The sequence below is a fragment of the Patagioenas fasciata genome, chromosome 1 (assembly GCF_037038585.1).
Source record: "Patagioenas fasciata isolate bPatFas1 chromosome 1, bPatFas1.hap1, whole genome shotgun sequence".
Taxonomy (NCBI): Eukaryota; Metazoa; Chordata; class Aves; order Columbiformes; family Columbidae; genus Patagioenas; species Patagioenas fasciata.
This window is the reverse complement of record NC_092520.1, coordinates 214,895,070-214,919,448: the sequence shown is the minus strand read 5'-3', so window position 1 is coordinate 214,919,448 and position 24,379 is coordinate 214,895,070. Positions and strand designations below refer to the sequence as shown.

At 63.6% G+C, this 24,379-nt stretch overlaps 1 protein-coding gene and 1 long non-coding RNA gene across 2 annotated transcripts in view; one reads left to right on the top strand and one right to left on the bottom strand.

Moving 5' to 3' along the window:
* Positions 1-7,387: 7,387 nt before the first annotated feature.
* Positions 7,388-10,884, bottom strand: LOC139827113 (uncharacterized). The gene is made up of 3 exons (XR_011737310.1): positions 10,531-10,884; positions 7,953-8,231; positions 7,388-7,842 (listed from the first exon to the last, which is right to left on the bottom strand). It is a non-coding gene; the product is annotated as an uncharacterized lncRNA (long non-coding RNA).
* Positions 10,885-11,284: 400 nt separating this feature from the next.
* Positions 11,285-24,379, top strand: part of SND1 (staphylococcal nuclease and tudor domain containing 1) — a 144,919-nt gene continuing 131,824 nt past the window's right edge. The window contains exons 1-5 of the mRNA XM_065839275.2: positions 11,285-11,438; positions 14,447-14,596; positions 16,482-16,602; positions 20,733-20,811; positions 24,159-24,319. Of these exons, the coding sequence (XP_065695347.1) occupies positions 11,364-11,438; positions 14,447-14,596; positions 16,482-16,602; positions 20,733-20,811; positions 24,159-24,319 (586 nt within the window). The 5' untranslated portion in view covers positions 11,285-11,363. The remainder of the gene's footprint in view (positions 11,439-14,446; positions 14,597-16,481; positions 16,603-20,732; positions 20,812-24,158; positions 24,320-24,379) is intronic.

Here is a 24,379-nt window from a genome sequence, read left to right as displayed (position 1 = left end):
TGTGCAAGCCGAGGGCTCGGCACAGATGGCCCCCCTCTCCGGAGATTAAAAAACAAAACAAAACACGTTGTAAACCTTTCAAGTAAAATATTTGAAGAGCAAATATTAGCCGGCGAGGAGCCCTGCACCGCGGCACTCCGCGCCCGGCCCCGCGAGTCATTGAGCGTTATTAGCACCCCGCTCCCGGCCCCCGCGCTCCGCGCACCCCCGCCCGCCTTTGCAAAATACCATATGCTCCGAATTACACATTAACCACAGCCCTGCGGGGCCCGGGCCCGGCCCCGGCCCCCGGGGAGCCGCCGCGCCACCCCCCGCCACCCCCGGGGCACCCCAGGCATCCCCCCCCTTGCCCGCCACTGCGAGCCGGGCCCGGGTCTCCCGTGTCCCGGTGAGAGCTGGCAGCCGAGCCCTGGCCCTCCCGCCTCGGCCCGGCCGCCGGGGACCCCCGGGGAACCTCCCTGGGACGGGACACCCCGTGCGTAACGCGGCGCCGGGAGCGTGGCGCGGGGCTCAGCCCGGTGCGGGGGCCCAGTGGCGGCTGAGCGGCCCCGGGGTTCCCCACCCCGGGCTGGGCTGAACCGGGCGGCGGTCGGTGCCGGGGGGGGCGAGCGGTGTGGGACCGGACGCGCCCGGGAGAGGCGGGCGCGGTTCCCCGGGGCTGTGCGCACCGGCGGGGCGCGCCGGCGGCGGGCGGGGAGCGGCGGGCGCACGGGCCGCGGCGGTGGCGGGGAGCGGGACCCGGTGCTGCCCCGGCGGCCGGACGAGTCCCCGGAGCCACCCGCAGCCCGCGGAGCCCGGCGGAGCCCCGGGAAAGCGGGAGCGGCGGGTACCGGGCGGTGCGTCCTCGGCGCGGCTCGGGCGTAGCGGCCGGAGCGGCAGCGGAGGGCGAGGAGCGGGCAGGGCTGGGACGGGGGGGGAACGTCGGGGGAGGCGAGAAGTGATGGGGAGACGGAGAGATGGAGACACGGGAGGTGGAAAGATGGAGAGGTGGAGAAATAGGGAGATGGAGACATGATGGAGAGGTGGAGAGATGGGGAGGTGGAGAGATGGAGCAAGATGGAGAAATGGGGAGATGGAGAGGTGAAGATGTGGAGAGACAGGAGATGGGGAGTGGTGGAGAGGTAGAGAGGTGGGGAGATGATGGGGAGATGAAGAGATGGAGAGGTGGGAAATTGGGGAGATGGGAGATAGAGAAATGAGGACATGGAGTGGTGGAGAAATTGGTAGATGGAGAGGTGGAGAGATGAGGAGGTGGAGAAATAGGGAGATGGATAAATGGGAAGATGGGGAGATGGAGAGATGGAGAAATGGATACATGGGGAGAGAGAGATAGATGGAGAGGTGGAGACATGGAAACACGGAGACATGGAGAGGTAGAGACAGAGATGTAGAAGGTTGGAGATGTGGAGAGGTGGAGCCCTAGAGAGATGGAGAGATAGAGAGATGGAGAGAGGCTCCAGGTCCCATTGTGCCTCTGCAGTTTGTACTTTCTCCCACATCTCCTCCTGTCCACCTTCCTCCACAGCTCAGGGAAGAGGTTTTTGCAATCATTTCTCTCGTGGTGGGAAGAGCAGCGGTGCTGGTGCCCAGCACAGCGGGGCAGCCTGGGGCAGGGATAGGACATTGGGACAGGGTCAGGCAGGAGTTGGGTGGGATGATGTCCATCCCTCCTTTCCTGCCTTCCCCTGGGCCTGGGCAGCCACCTCCTGTGCTGGGACCTGACAGGGTGCAGGGGCCCTGGGCCAGGCTCTCCCCACCCCCTGCTCCAGGACCCCATGGACCTCTCTACACTGTGACCAGGGCTCCAAAAGTGACAACAAACACCCAACACTGCCCCACGCCTCAGGGACCCACTGCAGACAGCCTGGGGTGGCCTTATTATCTCCATGCATCTGAGTCAGCCGGGGGTGCTGGGATGAAGGACGGTTATTCCCGGTGAGTCTGGCTGTGTTTTGGGCTCTGCTGTTCATCAGCATGGTGTAATTAGTGTTTCTCCAAGCCAGTAGTTAATTTCAGAGCAGAACATGGCTTGCTTTAGCCTGGCTCCCAACACTGATCCCGCAGCCCTGTCTTTGGTTTGGATCCAGCAGGCCCAGGGCAGTGACCGTCCCTGTGCTGGGACCTGGGGAGGCCAAACCGCCAATCCTGGGGGCAGTTCTGGGCCCCTCACACCAAGAAAGAGCTTGAGGTGCTGGAGCGAGTGGAGAGGAGGGAACAGAGCTGGGGAGGGGCTGGAGCACAAGTGTGATGGGAGCGGCTGAGGGACCTGGGGGTTCAGCTGGAGAACAGGAGCTGAGGAGAGACCTTCTGATCTCTGAACTGCCTGAAAGGAGCTTGGAGCCAGGGGGGTCGGGCTCTGCTCCCCAGGAACAAGCGCCAGGAGCAGAGGAAACGGCCTCAAGTTGCGCCAGGGGAGGTTGAGGTTGGATGTGGGAACAATTTCTTCCCCAAAGGGCTGTGGGGCATTGGAACAGGCTGCCCAGGGCAGTGCTGGAGTCACCATCCCTGGAGGGCTGGACAGACGGACAGGAGGTTCTCAGGACATGGGGCAGTGCTGAGGTGGGTTACGGTTGGACTCCATAATCTTGAGTGTCTCTCTCAACCGAAATGATCCCATGATTCTGTGATCCCACTTCACACATTTGCCCCTACATGGTGGGTAGGGAGCGTCTGTGGAGGGAGGAGGTTTGAGGGTGCTGTCTGTGGGTGCTCAGCGGTCACACCTCTGCCAGCACGGGTGATGGAGACACGGCAGCACAGCGGGAGCTCATCCTGCCCACCCCCACCTGCCGCGCTGCCGTGACCGTGTCTCCCCAGCCGCCGTGGGCAGGGCCCCTGTTACAGGCAGCGTCAGCAGCTTTCGGGCAGCACCTTCACGCCATGGGGAGTGTAAATGCAAGTGCCCGGGGAGGGGCTGGGGGAGGGAGGGCCTGGGGAAAGTGGGGGCTGCGGGTGTCCTGGGGAAGGCTGGGGACGCTGTGCTGCCCTCAGGCGGGAGAGGGATCAAGTGCTGTTTTGGAACAGGTCTGGGGTGCTGAGCATCCTGGGGACAGGACGGGGATGCTGTGTTTCCCAGGGAAGGAAAGACAAGGACGCTGAGCATTCCAGGGCAGGACAAGGGTGTTGAGCATCTCAAGGGCAGGATGGAGATGCTGAGCATCCCAGGAGCAGGATGATGATGCTGAGCATCCCAGAGAAGAAAAGACAAAGATGCTGAGCTTCCCAGGACAGAACAAGGATGCTGAGCATCCCAGGGGCAGGATAGGGATGCTGAGCTTTCCAGGGCAGGATGGAGATGCTGAGCTTCCCAGGAGCAGGATGATGATTCTGAGCATCCCAGGGAAGAAAAGACAAGGATGCTGAGCTCCCCAGGGCAGGACAAGGATGCTGAACATCCCAGGGGCAGGATGGGGATGCTGAGCTTCCCACGGCAGGATGGAGATGCTGAGTTTCCCAGGAGCAGGATGATGATGCTGAGCATCCCAGAGAAGAAAAGGGTGCTGAGCTTCCCAGGGCAGGACAAGGATGTTGAGCATCCCAAGGGCAGGACGGGGATGCTGAGCTTCCCACGGCAGGATGGAGATGCTGAGTTTCCCAGGAGCAGGATGATGATGCTGAGCATCCCAGAGAAGAAAAGACAAGGATGTTGAGCTCCCCAGGGCAGGACAAGGATGCTGAGCATCCCAAGGGCGGGACGGGGATGCTGAGCTTCCCACGGCAGGATGGAGATGCTGAGCATCCTAGGAGCAGGATGATGATGCTGAGCATCCCAGAGAAGAAAAGACAAGGATGCTGAGCTTCCCAGGGCAGGACAAGGATGCTGAACATCCCAGGGGCAGGACGGGGATGCTGAGCTTTCCAGGGCAGGATGGAGATGCTGAGTTTCCCAGGAGCAGGATGATGATGCTGAGCATCCCAGAGAAGAAAAGACAAGGATGCTGAGTTTCCCAGGGCAGAACAAGGATGTTGAGCATCCCAAGGGCAGGACGGGGATGCTGAGCTTTCCAGGGCAGGATGGAGATGCTGAGTTTCCCAGGAGCAGGATGATGATGCTGAGCATCCCAGAGAAGAAAAGACAAGGATGCTGAGCTTCCCAGGGCAGGCCAAGGATGCTGAGTATCTCAGGGAAGAAAAGACAAGTATGCTGAGCATCCCGGGGCAGGATCTGGATGCTGAGCATCCCAGGGGCAGGACAGGGATGTTGATCTTTCCAGGGAAGGACAAGGGGACGCCCTCCCCAGGCTCCTGCCCCTGGCTGGGCAGCGGGGGGCACAGTGACGCTGAGGATGGTCCGCGCTCTGCAGCAGACAACTAAACCCAAACACCTTAAAAAGTGTTAAAACCCACGTTTTCTAATGACACACCTGGCCCCAGGTAAAGCCTTCCTTTGCCAGGGGTAGATTTTTTGCCACCACCCTGATAATTGGCGATTTTCTACCCGGAGCATTTGCCTGGAATGGAGGTTTTGGTGCAGGAGGCTCCTGGAGTGGTGTCTGAAGGTGCCCAGAGGTGGCTGGCAGGGCCACCAGTGAGGCAGGCGGTCTGCGGCACAAAGGGACTTTCTACAGGGGCGTGTAGGGACAGGACAAGGGGTGACGGCTTTGAACTGAAAGAGGGGAGATTTAGGTCTGATATAGGGAAGAAATTCTTCGCCATGAGGGTGGTGAGGCCCTGGAACCTGTTGCCCCGAGAGGTGGTGGATGCCCCGGGGCGGTCAGAGCCCTGGGGCTGCCATGTCCCCAGGGATCCCCCCGTGGAGGTGACATCGGGCCCGTCTCAGATGTCCCAAAGCGGGGACATGGCCCAGGGGTGGTGCTGAGGTGTTGGTTTGGCACCAGCTCAGTAGCGAGGTGGTTTCTGCCACGGCTGCTGGCATGTCGGGGTGTTGCATGGGACAGGGGTCCAGCCAAAGGGATCCGTCACCTTCATCATCTTCATCTTCTTCTACATCTCCATCTCTATCTTCGTTTCACCTTCATCATCTTCATCATCATATTCTTCATCTCCATCTTCATTTCATCTGCATTTTCATTTTCATCTTCATAATCTTCATCCCCATCCTCATTTCATCTTCTTCCTCATCTTCATCATCCCCACCTCCTTTTTAAAGCGGATTTCAGGTCTGGCTGATGCAGACACCCATGTCGGTACAGGGTAATCGCATTTCCGCGACACAGAGGACTTCGCACAGCACGGTGTCTTGATTAAAACCCTCTCGTCACCCAAAATGAAGCGAGCGCACGTTATGCAGATGAGAAGCTGTTTGTGGGGAGCCAGCAGAGCAGCGCAGCAGGACCCAGGGGACCTGGTGGGGGCATCTCCAGGTGACACTGGTGTGCTCAAGGGGGAGGAGAAGAGGTGGGTGCACCTGGGACCAGGGCTGTTGGTGACAGCCACGGGCCAGGGGACAGCTGGGGAAGCAGAGTCCCTGAGATCACCACAAAGACTGAGCTCTGCGGACGCAGGCGAGTTCTGACAAGTCTTCATTAACCCGTCATTGCAATCAAATGTAATTGCAGGCAGCTGGGGGTTGCTGAGCAATTCCCACCCAGGAAAGTCTTCCTCTGTGTCCCTGTCAGCTGGATTTGGGGGCTGCTCAGCAGCTGGACCTGCGGCCAGGGACACAGCTTGGAGGGCTCCCCAGGGACATGCGGCCCCAGAGCAAAGTGGGTGACAGTGGCGCCTTGAGGATGTGCTTATGTGACACTCCTGTCCCCGTGCCTCCTGTGCTGTGCCAGGGGGAGGAACCAGGGTAGACAACCCTGCCCAGGACGTCCCAGCCCCTGCCGGTGCCCCCTGGGCTGAACGGGAGCTCAGGGACCAGTTCCCTTTCCCAAACCCCATCCGTGGTCCCAGCGGGGATTCCCTGCCCGGGGAGCATGAGCGATGCTCATCAGCGCTAACGAGTTGTGGGGGCAGCACTGGCCCCTTGGCCTCATGCTGGGGGGGCTGTGGTGGCCTCAGGTCCCCAGGTTTGCAGCGAGGGACCGGGAACGTGCCATGGGTTGGGGTCCAGAACACAGGGACAAGGGATGAGGAGCTGGGGGGATGGAGGGGACCAGCTCTCTGCAGGCAGAGCTCGTGGTCATTAATTGTCCTGTTGGCATGGGGACAGGGACATGGAGAGGGACAGGGGATGCAATTAGTGCAGGAGGTTTCTAGCAGGAGGGTGTTCACATCACTCATGCCAGGGGTTTTTCCGGCATTCTGCAAGCGGCTTCATCCCCAGGTACCACCGGTGGCTGAGCCACCGCTGTGCTGGTCCCCAATGACATCGCTGTGAGGGGACAAGTGTCACTGACCATGGGTGGGTGCTGTCTGGCCAGGGAGTGGGTGGCACCGGCGGGGTCCTGAGCAAAAGCACTGGGATGCCTGAGATAGGGGCAGAGGGGCAGGAGGGGATGTGCAGCATCCCCAGGATGGATGAGCTGTGGGGGACATTGCAGGGGGACAGCAGGGCCATGGGGGACCTGGAGCCACCAGGCATTTCCAGGAGGAGACGGGGTGGGCTGGGAAGCTCTGATGGAGAAGAAGTGGCCCTGGGAGGGGCTGGGGAGAGGACGAACCTCATGTCCAGCCCGGCTGGGTCTTTGGTTGGCCGGGGAATTGCTGCACCACAGGCTCATCCCGGGGGTCCTGGCACTGCTGGGGGCTGAGGGGGCCCATGTAACAGCAGCAGAGCCGCCTTTGCTTCTACCAGAGCCGGGGACGTGCCCACAGCCTCATCCTGCGTGGCAGGGGACGCGTCCCAGACCAGCGTCATTTCAGCAGGGCCTGGTGCGATAGGATGGGGCTGGTGGTTTGAAACTAAAGGAGGGAGATTCAATCAGATACAGGGAAGGAATTGTTGACCCTGAGGGTGGTGAGAGCCTGGCCCAGGTTCCCAGAGAGGTGGTGGATGAACCATCCCTGGAGACATCCCAGGCCAGGCTGGACGGGGCTCTGAGCACCCTGAGCTGCTGAAGATGTCCCTGTCATGGCAGGGGGGCTGGGGGAGCTGGGAAGGTCCCTTCAACCCAAACCAGCTGTGATTCTGTGACCACCGTGCTCACTCAGAAGGCTGGAAACCCTGGGGGCTCCTCATGGAGCTCACACCCTGTGCTCACCCCACACAGCCGCACCGTCCCCAGCCAGGTCCCCCGTGTCCCCCGCTGTCACAGCGATGCTCCAGGCCCTGCACTGCTGGGGGTCCCCAGGGGGCTCAGCCCCAGGGGCAGCAACCAGTCCCTTCCCGCATCCCCACACCCCCACACACCCCAGCACTGCTCCAGCACCCGCGGTGCCACCCTGGGCTCGGTGCTGCCCCGGGCTCGGTGCCGCTGCGCCGCCCCCACCCCAATTACTTGCAAACTGCATCACTCCGCTTTGTATTGAAATTCCAGCACTTGACATGAAATATTTATGGGCTCTGAGTTGAAATACAGCCCGGGCGCTGCCCGGCACACCAAGGACGTGGTGACAGCCCTGGGGCACAGAGCAGGACCGTGACATCGGTGCTGCGGCAGCGGTGGGATGCCGGGCAGCACTGACAAGGGCAGGTCCCTCCCCGGGGACCCCAATTTCCACCCAGGCTGAGCACTGGTGTGACCAGGTCCCCGGTGTCCCCAATTTCCACCCAGGCTGAGCACTGGCGTGACCAGGTCCCCGGTGTCCCCCGACCGCGGTGGCACCAGCGAGGTGGCGCAGGGCCCGGCAGCGACGGCTGCGACCTCGCGCCCCACGGCGGGAGCGGCGCCGGGAGCTGTGGTGGCTCAATCCTGTTTCCCTTGGCACGGGGTGCTGTGCCTCTGGCCGGGCTCTGTGCGCCAGGTGACCGCGTTCCGCACCAAGCACCGGGCACGGCTGGAAAAAAACCCCTTTCTTTTCTCCTCCAGAAAGCACACGTGAAAGTTAAAAGCCCAAATGAGTCAGCCAACCAAGAAAACCTACTTTATCTAAGAGTTTCCACCTACCTTTTAACTTTTCTTTTGATGAAAAAGATGATTATTAAAACATTCTGGCTAAAAGAGGCAATTTCAGGGCTCCAAGATGCCTTCTTGGGAGCTGGAGTAACACGGGGTCCCTTCACCCCCCGGGCACAGTGGGATGTGGCACAGTGAGGAGGGGACCCAGGAATGCCACAAATTGGGGGAACAGAGCAGTTTTGCCAGGCTTTTGGGCAGAGGAAACAATTTCCTGCCCTTCATGTGCAAGCTCTCGCCCCGGTGCTTGTGAGTCATGGTGCAAAACCACTAAAAGCAAAAGGAGAAAACAAATGAAGAAATAAATTATCATAAAGCAAGCTGGAGGAAGAAAATGAAACCCACTGGGGGGCAAAGCGGGGGGAGGATGCCCCCAAACCAGCCCCAGGCAGGGGATTTGGCAAGGGCGGCGGGGTCAGGGTGACACCCCGGGAGTGGGACCCTGGGGACACCTCGCCAAGGGGCCAAAGGCTGCGCTGCCACCGGGCTTCGCGTGTTGGAAACAAACCCGCGTTAAACCAACATCACCAACATCGGGGCTGCGCCCTGGCCAGGCAGAAGGTGCCAACGGGGTGGCACAGCCAGTGGGGTGGCCCCAAAATGCAGATTCCTGATGTATCCGGTGCACCCGCTTCGCCGGGGTGGGGGACACCGGGGCTAGCAGATGCTGCCGCCAGTTGCCCCGCAGCCACTGTGCCCGGTAGTGGTGTCTGTGCCACCCGGCATCGCTTGCCCAGGACACCCCAGCTCCTGTCACCTCTGCTGGGGGTTCCCCACAGCACCAATGCCGCCCTGGGGTACCCAGGGGCCGGTGCCGCTCTCCAGGGCCGGGAGATGCTCCCAAAGAGCAGCTCAGCATCCCAATAGGATGCACCCCACACCTGAGGGGTCCGGCTGCCCCGCGGGACGTGGGACCGCGGTGAGAGCTCTGCAGCCGTTCCAGCCCGGCGAGGGGAGCTGGAGTCGCTCCGTTCCATTCCCCGGCGCAGGGAATGTGGAGAGATGCAATTACCCGCTTCCCTACGTGACCACTCAAAAAGAGGATAATCGTTTTCTGCCACCCACAAATGACACGACTCAGCACCGGGCTGGCAGCTGCCGCGCTGGCAGAGGCGCCGAGCCGAGTGCTGGCGGCACTGGGGTGCCAGGAGCCCACCCTGCCCCACGCCGAGCCCCACGCGCCACGGCACCGCGGTGAGGGGCACGGCATGGGGCTGCCACCCAACGCTGCTGGGGACAGAGCTGCCACGGGGAACGGCCACGGACGGTGTCTCCAACCGGGTAAGCACCGTCGGCATCTCCAGATCACCTCCTGAGCGCTTGGCCACACGTGGCCCACCAGCCGGGTGGTCACTCGCCAGAGCTGCCGGTTTGGTGCTGTGTCTGCGGCAGCGCGGCCGATGGGGGGGACCCAGGTCCCTGATCCCTCTGCTCTGGCTGGGGGGGGTTTGGGGTCACCTGAAGGTGTGAGGGCTGGACCCACCGCCTTGGTTGGGATGACGGCCACACCATCCGGGCATCCCTGGTGGGACAACATCCTGGAGCCACTGCCAGGACGCGGTGACAACGGGTGACCTTGGGTGGCTGAGGCCATGGGGCTGATGGGCTCCTGGTCAGCTCAGGGCTGTGGATGCTGCTGGTAGGGTAGGGTGGGGTGGGGGTGTCTGTGGGGGGTGGGAGGGCGCAGGGTGCCCCTGGGGAGGGGGCACAGGGTGGGTATGAGCCACCAGCTGCTGGTGGCCCATGGTCACAGCCAAAACACAGGGCAGCGGGGACCCGCTGTGCACCCCAAAACTGGCCCAACGCCCCTGTGCGGGAGCGGCTGAGCAGGGGTGAGGGTGGGGGTCCCTGTTCTCCTCTTTTTCCCCAAAACCGCTGCCTGGGAGGTGGCAGGAGCTGCTGGACCCCCGGTAGCCCTGCGGTTCTGCCTCAGCACAGGGGGTGCAACAAGGGGGGGTGACCCCCTGAGCATGGCCAGTGGTGCTGGGGGAACTGGGGGGGATGTCAGGAGAGACAGAGCTGCTGATGGGGTCGGTGGGGGGGCAGCACAGGGAGCCCACACCCCACTAACGTACTGGGGGACCCCCTTACCCTAAAGCCCATGTGGCTGCACTGGGGGGCCCCCGACCTCTCCATGAGGCTGTGCTGGGAGACCCTGGACCCCCTCTGGAGAGACCCACGACCCCCATGAGGCCGTGCTGGGGGAGCCCCTGCCCCCACAGGGCTGACCTGTGGGACCCCGGCCCCCTGACCCATTCGTGGGACTGTGCTGAGGGACCCCCTGCCCTGCAATGGGGCTGCGCTGTGGGACCCCTGGACCCTTTGTGGGGCTGCACTGGTGGGACCCCCTGACCCGACCCCGCCGTGGGGCCGTGCTGGGGGAACCCCGTCCCACCATGGAGCTGAACTGTGGGACCCCCTGCCGCATGGGGCACCCCCGGTGCCCCTCTCTGCCCCGGTCGGTCGGTCCCGGTTCGCCACGGTTTCCCTTTCCCCGCCCCGGTCGCTCGGTCCCGGTTCCCCCTGGTTCCCCTTTACCCGCCCCGGTCGGTCGGTCGGTCCCAGTTACCCTGGTTCCCCTTTCTCCGCCTCGGTCAGTGGGTTCCGGTTCCCCTTTCTCCGCCCCAGTCGGTGGGTCCCGGTTCCCCTTTCCCCGCCCCGGTCGGTCGGTCGGTGGGTCTCGGTTCTCCCGGTTCCTCTTTCCACACCCCGGTCGGTGGGTCCCGGTTCCTGGTTCCCCTTTCCCCGCCCTGGTCGGTCGGTGGGTCCCAGTTCCCCCGGTTTCCTCTTCCCCGTCCCGGTCCGTGGGTCCCGGTTCCCCTTTCCCCGTCCCGGTCGGTGGGTCCGGGTTTCCCCGGTTCCCCTTTCCCCGTCCCGGTCAGTGGATCCGGGTTTCCTCGGTTCCCCTTTCCCCGTCCCGGTCGGTGGGTCCCGGTTTCCCCGCTTCCCCTTGCCCGCCGGCGGGGCGCTGCGCGCACGCGGGATGGGCGGTGCCGCCCAGGGGGCGTGTCCCGCCCTGGCCCCGCCCCCCGGCGGGAGGCCACGTGGGAGCCCAGGCGGCCCTTTGCCGACGTGTCCCTGGCGCCGCATGCCCCGGAAGTCCCGCCCTTCACCGCGGGGCGGGGCCTCCCGTTACGTCACTCCCCATCGCGGCCTCTCGGGCCGGTGCGGCAGCGCCGCGCGTCGCCATTGGCCGGGCCGCGAGGGGGCGGGGCGGAGCGCGCGGCGGGACGGGCCTCCCGTTGGCCGTTGGCCGCGCGGCGGGGCGGGGCGCGGCGGAGGCCCCGCCCACCCGTGCGCGGTGCCGCCCCGCCCATCGCTCCGCCCCGCGGCTCCTTCCGCGCTCGCCCCGGGCCCGTCCGCTCCGTCCGCGCTCGCCCCGTCCGCCGCCCCGACCCCGCCATGGCCTCCGCGGCCGCTCCCGGGCAGGGCGGCTCCGCGCAGCCGCTCACCGTCCAGCGCGGCATCGTCAAGATGGTGAGAGCTCTGCCCGCCCGCCGCGACCGCCGCTCCCCGCGGGCCTCCCGCCGCCTCGTGTGCCCGCTGGGGCTGCAGCTCCCCCCGGTGCCCGGGACCTCGCAGCCCCCGCCGGTGCCCGCGACCCCTCAGTCCCCTCCGATACCCGGGGTCCCGCAGCCCCCGCCAGTACCTCTTTCCGCTCCTGCTTCCCGTGCCGGTAACTGGGACCCCCACACCCTCTGCAGCCCCCTCCGGTGTCCGGGATCCCCCTCCGGTGTCCGGGATCCCCCTCCGGTGTCCGGGATCCCCCTCCGCTCCCCGGAACCTTGTGCTCTGTCCCCGCCACCCCGGCCGCCCCCACCACGCTTTCCGGTGCACCCGTGCGCGGGGCCCATGTGCTGCCCGCGGTCCCGGTGCTGCTTTCCCCCCGCCCGGTAGCCCAGGGAGCCCCTGCTGCAGCTCGGGACCCTCCCCAGGCGGGGGTGCTGGGGAGGGCTGTGCCCGGGGCTCCGCACCCCGTCCCGGGGCCAAGGTTGGCCCTATGGTCCCACCACCCCGGTGTTCCCCCATGTACCGGGGCAGGCCCATGGGGCCAGTGGTCCCGCTGTGCCCCCAGCCCAGAGGAAGCTCCGGGATTCCCATGACCAGGGACATCCCCTGGGGTTCCCACCTGCTCCTCTCCCTCCTGTTCCCCAGCCCACGGTGACTCCACGGGAAGGATCCGAGGTCCCCGAGACCCCTGTGTCAGGTCCCCACGTGTGCTGGGAGACCTGGGGGTGAAGGTCAGGGTCCCCGTGTACCCTTGTCGTGCCCCGGTGAGGGTTTGGTGGCAGGTGCTGCTCCCCGGCCCCCTACAACTGTGGTCACCGGTTGTGTCACTCGTGTTGGTGGCATCTGATCCCGCCCTCCACGTGTCTGCGTCGAGCTGGGCTCCTGTGCCAGCGCCATCCCAGCTCCTGTCATCGTCCTGGTGGCCCAGCACTGGTGTTGTCACCTCTTTGCCCAAACACAGGGAGTTTTGTCCCCAAATACAGTTTTTTCTCAAGGTTGCAGGTGACCCCTCAGGCTGTGAATACCCCCACTGCCACCGCGGTGAGATCCTCGGTCGGGCCGTCACTTCACCCCAGAGCCTGCTGGGGACGCTGAAGCTTTGGGGACACTGGAGCTTTGGGGACACTGATTTGGGGATGCTGAAGCTTTGGGGATGCTGGAGGTTTAGGGAGCTGGTTTGGGGACACTGCCTTCCCCCTGCTTTAGCTCACTGATGGCATGGGGACCCCTTCCCGTCACCTCCTGCCACCTCATGCTCAAGCAGCAGATTTTGGGATGCTGGGGACAGACCTCGCCAGCCGCTCGTGTCAGCTCCATCCAAGGGGACGTGGCTCGGCTGTGTGACTTTGGGCAGGACGGTTGGGGCTGCCGGATGCGGGGCCACATGCCACCTGGTGTCCCCTTCCAGGGCCAAAATCCCTGCCCAGGGGCACCCTGGAGAGCTGGGGGTCCCCGGCTCCCTGTGGTCACTGTGCCTTGCTTCTCACCCCCCTCCTTCCCATCCCTGCCACTGCTGTTGTCCCTTTGTGTCCCCAAGCTGCAGCTCTGGCTGTGCTGGCAGGACCCTGGTGCCGTCCCCTCCTGCGCCCAGGGGACGTCTCTGCCGCAGGAGCCGGGTCCGTGTGCCCCATGTCCCTGTGCTGTGCCCCGGCCTTGGCACATCCACCATGCTCTGGGCTCAGCCTGCGCTAAGTACAGCTTTTACAGCCGGGTTTAAGCCTGGTTTAAGCCCAGCTGTCTCTGACTGGAGCACTAGCAGCGCTTTGTCAGCTGGGGGTGCTTTGGGGGGATGAACCCCGGGTTCTGGGACCATCTCCTTCTCCTTTTGCTGCCCGAGCTCGGCCAGAAGCTGCTGCCATAGAAGTGCGTGTGGTTCCCGGCCTGGGGAGCGGTGACACGTGCTGTGGCCGCTCTGTGAGCAGGGACAGGGGACACGGGGGCCACCTGCTCACCCCAAAGCGCTTCGTGCAGCGTGGAGCGCGGAGCAGCGCTGCTAACAAACCCATCCCGGGACCCAGGTTTCACACCACTAAGGGGAATAAATCAGTTACAGCACCTGATGTCGTTCCCCATGCCCTATAAGTTAAAGATTAAGATTAATTACAGCAATGGAACCTCTAAGTCCTTAAGTAGGGAGCACTGAGCCTTTGCTGTGGGATCGCTCTGTGCGCAGCTCAGGCTTAATTTAAGCTCGATTCCCAGTGGCTCGCGCACCGTGCCGGTCCCTGCCGCGGTGCAACCAGAGCCTCGGTGTCGGTGTCTCGGGGCTCGTTTTGGTGCGGCTCGGTGTCCCTGGCGCCGGGACAGGGCACGGATGCTCTGGCTTTGGGAGGCACTGGGAGCACCCTGGGGATGTCGGTGGGTGCCCGGCCATGGCACGTGCTGCAATCCAAGCCGGAGGTGTTTCCGCGAGCTCACGCGCGGGGAGCCAGCGCCGATTAGAACGGGAACAGGGCGATCCCCGGCATGCTCGTTGGGCCTGGCCCGGAGCCCGGCTTGGCGACTGGAGCTGGAGCCGGAGCCGGTCCCGCTGACGCCATGGGTGACCGGGGGTCTCGTAGGGGGACAGAAACCTGAAATCCGGTGGGGTTTGCAGGGTGGGATGATGCCGGTTGCTGTCATTGAGGTGGGTGCGAGGTGGAGAGGTGCGGTTGTTTTTGGGGATTCTCCCAGCAGTTTTCTCCATAGGGGTTGTTTATCTGAGCTCGGTGCTGTCACTCGCCCTGTGTCCGCCCTGAAGGAGGGGACAAGGTGTTCGCTGGGTGCCGCTGTGACGATGCTGGTGCAGAGCTCAGCTCCATCCCGCGTCTCCGAGGAGGAGACCCAGGCGACTCCTGGCTCCAGCCCGGGAGAAGTTGTGCCGAGTTCCCGTGCCTGGGGAAGAATCCATCCCTGCAAGTCTGTCTGTCTGTCCGCTCAGCATCGCCTCTTGCCAGGGCTGGGGAACCCCCCGTGACCCCTCTTTCTCCCCGCAGGTGCTGTCGGGCTGCGCCATCATCGTGCGCGGGCAGCCCCGGGGTGGGCCCCCCCCCGAGCGCCAGATCAACCTCAGCAACATCCGCGCCGGGAACCTCGCCCGCCGCGCTGGCGTGGGGCAGCCGGACGCCAAGGACACCCCGGACGAGGTGGGTGCCCCGGGAGCGGTGCCGCACAGACCCCTGCCCCGGGGGCTGTGGGGGGAGCAGGGTGGGGGTGTCCAGGCTACCGGCCCAGCCCTGCAGCCGCTGCAGTCTCGGCTTGGCCGTTGCAAGAGGCATCGCCCATTCCCAACCTGCTGCTGCCGTCCCGTGGGGCGCAGGCGGCTCCTTCCCTGCCAGCGCTGCCCGGCTCGGGGACACGGGGGTGAGCAGTGGCAGGAGGAAAAACAGTGCCTTCAATTGTCCTGTGAGAGATCCAGCCCTCCAGGGGGGTTTTGGGACAAATTTCATAGAATCACAAAATCATTTGAGTCGGAAAAGCCCCTCAAAGTCATGGAGTCCAACCATAACCCACCCCTGTCCCTGCCCCATGTCCTGAGAACCTCATGTCCGTCTATCCAGCCCTCCAGGGATGGTGACTCCAGCACTGCCCTGGGCAGCCTGTTCCAATGCCCCACAGCCCTTTGGGGAAGAAATTGTTCCCAGATCCAACCTCAACCTCCCCTGGCGCAACTTGAGGCCGTTTCCTCTGCTCCTGGCGCTTGTTCCTGGGGAGCAGAGCCCGACCCCCCTGGCTCCAAGCTCCTTTCAGGCAGTTCAGAGATCAGAAGGTCTCCCCTCAGCTCCTGTTCTCCAGCTGAACCCCCAGGTCCCTCAGCCGCTCCCATCACACTTGTGCTCCAGCCCCTCACCAGTTCCGTTCCCTTCTCCCCACTCACTCCAGCACCTCAAGCTCTTTCTTGGCGTGAGGGGCCCAGCACTGCCCCCAGGATTGGCGGTTTGGCCTCCCCAGGTCCCAGCACAGGTTCGGTCACTGCCCTGGGCCTGCTGGCCACACCAGTGCTGGTCCCAGCCAGGATGCTGTGGCCTCTTGGCCACCTGGGCACACTCTGGCTCATGTTCAGCCGCTGGCACCAACACCCCCAGGTCCGTTTCTCCATCCTCACACACATGCCCAGGGCAGTGTGGCATCCCCTGCCATCCAGGAGCCGGCAGCCTGGGCAGGTTCTGCAGCACCCGGGGAGGCTGCCGGTCCCTCCAGGCTCCCTCTGCCAGCTCTGCCTCCCTGGGGTGGTGGTGCGGGTTGGTTTGGCAGGGCGGTTGCAGGCAGGGCGGTTGCAGGCAGGGCGGTTGCAGGCAGGGCGGTTGCAGGCAGGGCTGCCTGCACCAGCAGCAGGTGCAGCGGTTTGTGTTGGAGGGAGCCCAGCCCCGGCCACCCATCCTCCCAGCCCCGGGGGTGGTGCTGAGCGCTGGCGGCTAATTGCTCTCCTTGGGGAGTTTGTCTATTCTAAACGCTGCTTCAGCCTTTAAATGTCACTCTTTTAGAAAAAATTACGCCTGTCAGGTTTACTAATTGTTTATGAGCACGTCGTGTTCTCTCCTCCGGACCGCGTTCCCCACCCACCCGCTGCAGCGGAGCGGGGCTGAGCGCGCTGGGGCCCCGGCGGTTCCTGCTGTGGTGCTGGGGGGTGCTGGAACCCCAGTGCCCAGCCGGGCACAATCACCACAGGCGGTCCTGCTCTGCTCCTTTGCCACGGGCACCCCCACAGCCGTGGGCAGGAGCTGGGGGAGCCCCTGCATGTGCTGGGGAGCTGGAGCTCACCACAGCTGCAGCCGCACTGCCCTGGAGACTTTCCTGGGCTGTCTGGGGCTCACTGTGCTCAGAACGGGCTGGAAATCCAACCGTGAGCCCTTTGTGGTGGCAGAGGGAGAGATAGGGGGTGTTTGTCCTGCAGAGTGACAGGGTGGGTTCCTCTGCCAGCTCCTGGGCTAGGGCAGCACATGAGGAGGATGCACGTCCCCAAAGTGGGGGGCTCTGGGCGTCCCTATCTACGTCCGACCCATCGGCTCATCTTGGCTTCTCTCCCTCCAGCCCTGGGGTTTCCCGGCTCGCGAGTTCCTGCGGAAGAAGCTGATCGGGAAGGAGGTTTGCTTCACCGTGGAGTACAAGACGCCGCAGGGCCGGGAGTACGGGATGGTGTATTTGGGGAAAGGTGAGTGCAAAGGGGGCCGGCGGGCCCCTGAGCGCGTGGCGGGGAGCGTGCGGTGCTCATGGCCGCGGCACTGCTGCGGGGGCGGGCTGGGCCGCGGTGTCAGCAGCAGGAGGATGCGTTTGGGTGAAGCCCCAGTTTTTGGAGGGGAGCGATGTCCCGGTGATGCCGGGGCACGGCCGCGCTCTCCGGAGCTGCAGCCGCTGTGCCGCATGCAGCGCATGGATACGAGTTACAGTGTTAAGTGAATTCCCCCAGGTTTTCCTCACCGCCCCTTTTGTTGCTATAAATCCCTCGCCCATCCCTGGCTGGTTGAAAGCCCCGAAGGACCCGGCTCACCCATGGCCCCTGTGGATGTGGTGAAGCGCTGGGAGCTGCGCGGTGCCCGCAGGCAGCACCGTCCCCGGCTCAGAGCAGCGCGACCTGTGCAGCGCTGGCACAGGTGGCCTTTGGCTGTGGTTAAGTCCCCTCTTGTGATGAGCACGACACCGGGTTCCGCTCTGCCAGGTGCTGCATCCCCTCTGCCATCTGCCCTGGCTGGTTTCGGTTCCAGCTGTGCTGGCCGATGCATTTTTGGGCTCTCACTCCTCATTGTTAGTCCCCAGCACCACCTGGGCTGTTGAGAGTAGCAGGGACAAAGTGGGTTATGGAGTCACAGAATAGTTTGGGTTGGAAGGGCCCTTCAAGGGTCACTTAGTGCCGCATCCTGCTGCCGGCTGCACCGCTGTGCTGAGCTTAGCTCTGGATCAGCCTCCTGCGCCCTCAGGTTTTGGGAAGGGGATGGGACCCACTGGATGTGTGTTGGCTCCTGGGAGGTGGGTCTGCTCAGCAGGACCCAGCGTGTCCTCCAGTGTCGCCTGGCTCAGGGTCACTGGGGCAGACAGAATCACAGAATCATTTCGGTTGGAAGAGACTCTCAGGATCATGGAGTCCAACCATAACCTAACCAAACACTGGCACTAAACCATGTCCCTAAGAACCTTGTCTAAACCCCTTTTAAGCCCCTCCAGGGATGGTGACTCCAGCACTGCCCTGGGCAGCCTGTTCCAAAGCCCCACAGCCCTTTCTGGAGAGGATTTTTTCTTCATGGAAGCACCGGCATGGGGCAGGGGCTCCCATGGGGGCTCAGGGGGTGACTCCTCACAGCTGGGACAGGGGGGAAGGACCAGGTGTGTGCAAGGGGCTGCCGGTTTCGGGTGTGCATCCCCGGGGTAGCTCTGGGACGTATCTGGGGCTCGGGTGCCCTCATCCCCGTGTCCCTGCAGACTCTGCTGCTGGCAGCTGGGCTGTGTGGGGCCAGGCTGGGGGTGAGCGGGTGCTGTGGGGCAGTTCTGGGCTCCAGACGCTCCCCGGCATCACTGGGACACTCGGAGCCTTTCCTGCAGTGGCAGTGGGAGGTTGGCTCAGGTGACAAACAGCTGGGACGTGCTCACTACCGTGGATGGGGTTTGTCCTCAGTCACAGAATCACAGATGGTTTGGAAGGGACCTTCCCAGCTCCCCCAGCCCCCCTGCCGTGACAGGGACATCTTCAGCAGCTCAGGTTGCTCAGAGCCCCGTCCAGCCTGGCCTGGGATGTCTCCAGGGATGGTTCAGCCACCACCTCTCTGGGAACCTGGGCCAGGCTCTCACCACCCTCAGGGCAACAATTCCTTCCCCATGTCCGGCCTGGATCTCCCCTTTTAATTTAAAACCATCACCCCTTGTCTTGTCACTCCCTGCCCTTCTAAAAAGTCCCTCTCCAGTTTTCCTGTAGGACCCTTTAGGTGCTGGAGGCCACACTAAGGTCTCTCCAGAGCTTCTCTTCTCCAGCTGAACACCCCAGCTCTCTCACCTGTCCCCAGCAGTTCTGCTCCAGCCTCGGGTCATTCCTGGGGCTCCTCTGGCCCCGAGGCTGAAAGGCACAAATGAACAGTGGCCCGGGGTGCAGGAGGCTCCTCTGGGTCTGTGGCGGGAGGTGCTGGTGACAATAGCTCTACCTGGAGCCCCTTCCCACCACCAGCCCCTTGTCACTGGTGCGAGGTGACCCGGGGCTGGCTGCATCCCAGCACAGCCAGCCAGCATGTCCCGTGTCCCCATCCACCATGGGAGCACAACACCCCCACAGTCCCCAGGCTGCCAGAAAGGGGCACGGGGCCCTGTGTGCTACCAGACGAGCCTGTACCCCAAGACCATGAATAACTGGATGTCAGAGTTACCCCTGTGCTCATTCCTGAGCTCCCAGTTTGCTCATGGACTGGGAGGCTGGGAAGCCATTTGGGATGGGGATCCCATCCTGCAGATGGGAATTTCGGAGAGGTTTCACCCCCTGGCAGGTCCCCATGGTGCAGCTGGCAGCAAATACACCTCGAAAAGGGGTTTTGTTCAGTGTCACCGCCATCGGTGGAGCCCTCCCTCCCTCCCCGTCACCCGCAGCCTCGTCTGCCGCGTTAAGGACTCTCCCGCGTAGGTGTCGTCCTCATTGTTCAATCCCCAACCTGTCACGCCGCGGAGGTGAGAAATGAAGCAGAAAATGTTTCCTGATGAAGTTTGTCAAGGTTTAAACGCGATTAATATGGAAGCGCTGCGGCAGCTTCCCTGGCAGCGCTGCGGCAGCTGCTGCGGCTCGGGGCTCCGCAGGGGCGGTGTTGTCCTGCTGGTTCTCTGCTCCCCGTGGCCGGGGATCCCCCCTGGGTTTGTCCTTTGGTCCCTGGTGTCTGTGACACCCCGGTGTTTCCTGCGGAGGTGCCCGTCGCCGGTCGTGCTGACAGCGCAGCCTTTGCTGGAGATCCAGAGAGCTGCTTTGGTGATGGGGGCGATGTCCCCTTCCCATGGAGGTGGCCCTGGGTGACAGCCAGCCTGGCAGCCCAGCAGCGCATCAGGGCAACGTGCCACCTGCTGAGCCCTGGGTTTGGGGACACAGTGTCCCCGGGAGAGCACTGGGTTTGGGGACACGGTGTCCCCAGGAGAGCCCTGGGTTTGGGGACATGATGTCCCCAGGAGAACCCTGGGTTTGGGGACACGGTGTCCCCAGGAGGGCCCCAGGCTGGGGGACACGGTGTCCCCGGGAGAGCCCTGGGTTTGGGGACACAGTGTCCATGGGAGAACCCTGGGTTTGGGGACACGGTGTCTCTTGGAGAGCCCTGGGTTTGGGGACATGGTGTCCCCAGGAGAGCCCTGGGTTTGGGGACATGGTGTACCCGGGAGAGCCCTGGGTTGGGGGACACGGTGTCTCTGGGAGAGCCCCAGGCTGGGGGACTGGGTGTCCCCGGGAGAGCCCTGGGCTGGGAGACGCGGTGTCCCTGGGAGAGCCCTGGGTTTGGGGACACAGTGTCCCCGGGAGAGCCCTGGATTGGGGGACACGGTGTCTCTTGGAGAGCCCTGGGTTTGGGGACACGGTGTCTCTGGGAGAGCCCCAGGCTGGGGGACTGGGTGTCCCCGGGAGAGCCCTGGGCTGGGAGACGCGGTGTCCCTGGGAGAGCCCTGGGTTTGGGGACACAGTGTCCCCGGGAGAGCCCTGGATTGGGGGACACGGTGTCTCTTGGAGAGCCCTGGGTTTGGGGACACGGTGTCCCCGGGAGAGCCCTGGGTTGGGGGACTGGGTGTCCCCGGGAGAGCCCTGGGTTGGGAGACCCGGTGTCCCTGAGAGAGCCCTGGGTTTGGGGACACAGTGTCCCTGGGAGAGCCCTGGATTGGGGGACCCGGTGTCCTCAGGAGAGCCCCAGGCTGGGGGACCCGATATCCCCGGGAGAGCCCTGGGTTTGGGGACACGGTGTCCCTGGGAGAGCCCTGGGTTTGGGGACACGGTGTCCCTGGGAGAGCGCTGGGTTTGGGGACACGGTGTCCCTGGGAGAGCCCTGGGTTTGGGGACACGGTGTCCTTGGGAGAGCCCTGGGTTTGGGGACACGGTGTCCCTGGGAGAGCCCTGGGTTTGGGGACACGGTGTCCCTGGGAGAGCCTTGGGCTGTGTCACTCCACGCATCGTTAAGGCCACGTGCTGCTGGGACACCGGGCTGGTGACAGGAACCTTTTGCTCCTGGGTTGCTCCATCTGGAATCGCCTTGGGAATCCTTTCCCAGCCCCAGGTCTGTGTGTCCCCAGTGTCCCACGCGCTGATGGCTCCTCTCGCTGACTCCTCTCCTCCTCTCTCCACAGACACGAGTGGTGAGAACATCGCCGAGTCGCTGGTGGCCGAAGGGCTGGCGTCGCGCCGGGAAGGGATCCGAGCCAACAAGTACGTATGCGGCAGCGTTCCTGCGCGGCCACGCCGATTCTCTGCGGTTATTTACCTGGCGTGGAGCCGGTTGGGTTCCTTTGCTTGGCCTGGGCACCAGCCCCCCTCCTCAGCTCCATGTTTCGCAGCCACCGCTGTCCCAGCACAGTGACACCGTGCCTTTCAGGTTGGGGACCCAGGTGTCTCCTTTCCCTGGATGCCGAAGCACCAGAGCTGCGGCCATGGGCTGCAGCAGAAAACCTTCTGAAGCTCTTGGTTGCTGGACAGTAACTCCCGGTGTGGGGTTGAGGTGCTTTAATTCACACCGGAGAGGTGATGTTGGGGCGTTCATGCCCCTCATCCTACATCTGGGTGATGCGGTGCTTGTGCCGGTGCTGTTGGAGCCGGTGCTTTGCCGCAGCCCTGTCAGGAAGAGAAGCCCGGTGCTGGTGTCCCCGGTACCCGCCGTCCCGTTCCAGGGGTGCGAGCGGTTTCTGTGCCACCGCTATAAATACCAGCGGGACGCGATTTCCGTGCCGGCGCCTGCTGGGCTGGCAGCTTGCCCGTGTCGCTTCCTAACGCTGCTCCTGGCACACTTGGACGCTTTCCACCCCGCGTTTTGGGTACTGCAGCCTGTGCACAGGTACGGCGAGGGTTGCCAGGGGCTTCGATGGGTTATTTTATGCCCGGACTGGCCAGTGCTGAAGCCTCAAGTACCGGTGTGTCCTGCACGTCCAGGGACACCCCTTGGGGAACGTGCTCCCTGCGCGGTGCTGTGGGCTCTGGGTGCTGTTGGTGGGTTCAGTAGCTCTGCTGTGGCACAGTTGGGGACACCGCAGACAGGGACACCCAGGGAGGTGTGACAGCCGGTGCTGGAGGGGCTGCAGGGGCCACCAGGCTGTGGTGCTGCCGGCAGAGGGGAGCAGCACCGAATGGGGGGCCTGGCGAGGATCAGTGGTGTTTGTGGGGTGAAGGGGGTTCAGCTGGAGTCGGCTCCCACCAGCCTGACCTGGTTCTGTGACTCCTGCAGCGAGGGGGAGGGAAGGAGGAAGGTCTGCCCTGGACGGTCACTGGGGTTTGTGCGCTGACCTGTCCTGCTGCCCACTGCAGATGCCGTAGAATCGCAGAATTGTTTGTGTTGGAAAAGCACCTCAAAGTCATGGAGTCCAACCATACCCCACCCCAGCACTGCCCTGTGTCCTGAGAACCTCCTGTCCGTCTGTCCAGCCCTCCAGGGATGGTGACTCCAGCACTGCCCTGGGCAGCCTGTTCCAGTGCCCCACAGCCCTTTGGGGAAGAAATTGTTCCCACATCCAACCTCAACCTCCCCTGGCGCAACTTGAGGCCGTTTCCTCTGCTCCTGGCGCTTGTTCCTGGGGAGCAGAGCCCGACCCCCCTGGCTCCAAGCTCCTTTCAGGCAGTTCAGAGATCAGAAGGTCTCCCCTCAGCTCCTGTTCTCCAGCTGAACCCCCAGCTCCCTCAGCCGCTCCCATCACACTTGTGCTCCAGCCCCTCACCAGCTCCGTTCCCTTCTCCCCACTCGCTCCAGCACCTCAAGCTCTTTCTTGGCGTGAGGGGCCCAGCACTGCCCCCAGGATTGGCGGTTTGGCCTCCCCAGGTCCCAGCACAGGTTCGGTCACTGCCCTGGGCCTGCTGGCCACACCAGTGCTGGTCCCAGCCAGGATGCTGTGGCCTCTTGGCCACCTGGGCACACGCTGGCTCATGTTCAGCTGCTGTCACCAACACCCCCAGCTCCTTTTCCAGCCGCTCTTCCCCAGCCTTCAGTGTTCATGGAGTTGTTGTGACCAAAGTGCAGGACCAGGCATTTGGCCTTGGTGACCTTCAGACAATTGGCCTCAGCCCATCAATCCGTCCGGGCCAGATCTCTCTGTGGAGCCTCCTGCCCTCCAGCACATCAACACCCCACACAACTTGGTGTCACCTGCAAACTTAAAATCACAGAATCACAGATGATTTGTGTTGCAGGGACCTTCCCAGCTCCCCCAGCCCCCCTGCCATGACAGGGACATCTTCAGCAGCTCAGGTTGCTCACAGCCCCGTCCAGCCTGGCCTGGGATGTCTCCAGGGATGGTTCAGCCACCACCTCTCTGGGAACCTGGGCCAGGCTCTCACCACCCTCAGGGCAACAATTTCTTTCTCTTGTCCGGCTTGAATCTCCCTCCTTTAGTTTAAAACTACCCCCCCTTGTCTTGTCACAACAGGCCCTGCTCACAAGTCTGTCCCCATCTTTCTTATGGGCCCCTTTGATGTCTGGAAACACTGCAGTGATGTCTCGCTGAAGCTTCTCCAAGCTGAACACCCCAGGTTTCCTGAGGGTGCGCTCAGTCCCCTCACCCAGGTCATCGATCAAGATGTTATCTTCACATAGTGTCCCCTGGGACTGTGGTGGCCAGGCAGGACCTCGCTTCCTCTCCGCTTGTCGCTGCTTTGAGGCCATCTGTCCCCCCAGAGCCCCCTCCCCTGGCCATCCCGCATGCAGACGCTTCTGCGGTGGCTCCAGCCCCACACCTGCTGTCGCGTGTCCCCTGGGGGAGCCTGGGCGTCCCCATGGGGACCTTCTGGTGGCTTCATGCTGCTGGGGTTCAGCTGCTCTGCTCCTGCGAGTGCACCCATGGGCAGCACGCCCGGTCACCCGACCCCTGCGGTGACAACGTGGCAGCTGGAGCGGGACGTGCAGTCCCCAGGGTGGCGATGCCGCTGCCACCGGCTCTGTCACCAGCGCCGTGAGTGTAGGGTGGACCTTCTGCTGTTAAACATCACCTGGAGCGCATTGCTGCACCACATTTGCTCTCCTAATTAAGAGGGTGTGTTAATTAATGGGTGCGCGAGGTGACTCTCAGCTGCTCGAGCCGGGTGTTTCTGCCGGGAGTTCAGGAGTCGTCGGGTTGCACCTTTTCCCTGAGCTGGAGGATGTGAAACCACAAACGTCACCGGATCTGTTAAGTGGTTGTGACAGCGTGTGGCAGGGCTGGGTGTGGGTGCTGGGGGCAGCTGGTGCTCTCTGCTCTCGGCAAGGGCTGTCTGCGGTTCGGTACGGCGCAGGAGCCGCATACCGGGCTCTCCCGTCTTCTCCCCGGGGCTGCCTTTCCATCACGGTGCACAAAACCATCCTCTGAAACAGGGGTGGGTATCCGGACATCGATGGTGCCGGAGAAACTGAGTTTGATTTACGGTGCATCACTGTCGGCAGCACAAGCATCACTCAGCAGCTCACCCCGGCGGGGCCTTTTGGAGACGTGAGCGGTTAAATCACTACAGCGTCCGGAAAGGTGCCAGGGAGGTGGATGCTCCCGGTGATAAAGCCCGCGGCGTCCTGCCCGCTCTCACCGCTGCCTCTGCCCCTGCAGCCCCGAGCAGAGCCGGCTGGCCGAGCTGGAGGAGCAAGCCAAGAGTGCCAAGAAGGGGATGTGGAGCGAGGGGACGGGCTCCCACACCATCCGGGACCTCAAGTACACCATCGAAAACCCCCGGCACTTCGTGGACTCCATGCACCAGAAGCCTGTCAATGGTAAGATGGCACCAACACTGCGGCTGGGGTCACCCCATCCTCATCCTCAGCTGCCGGGGG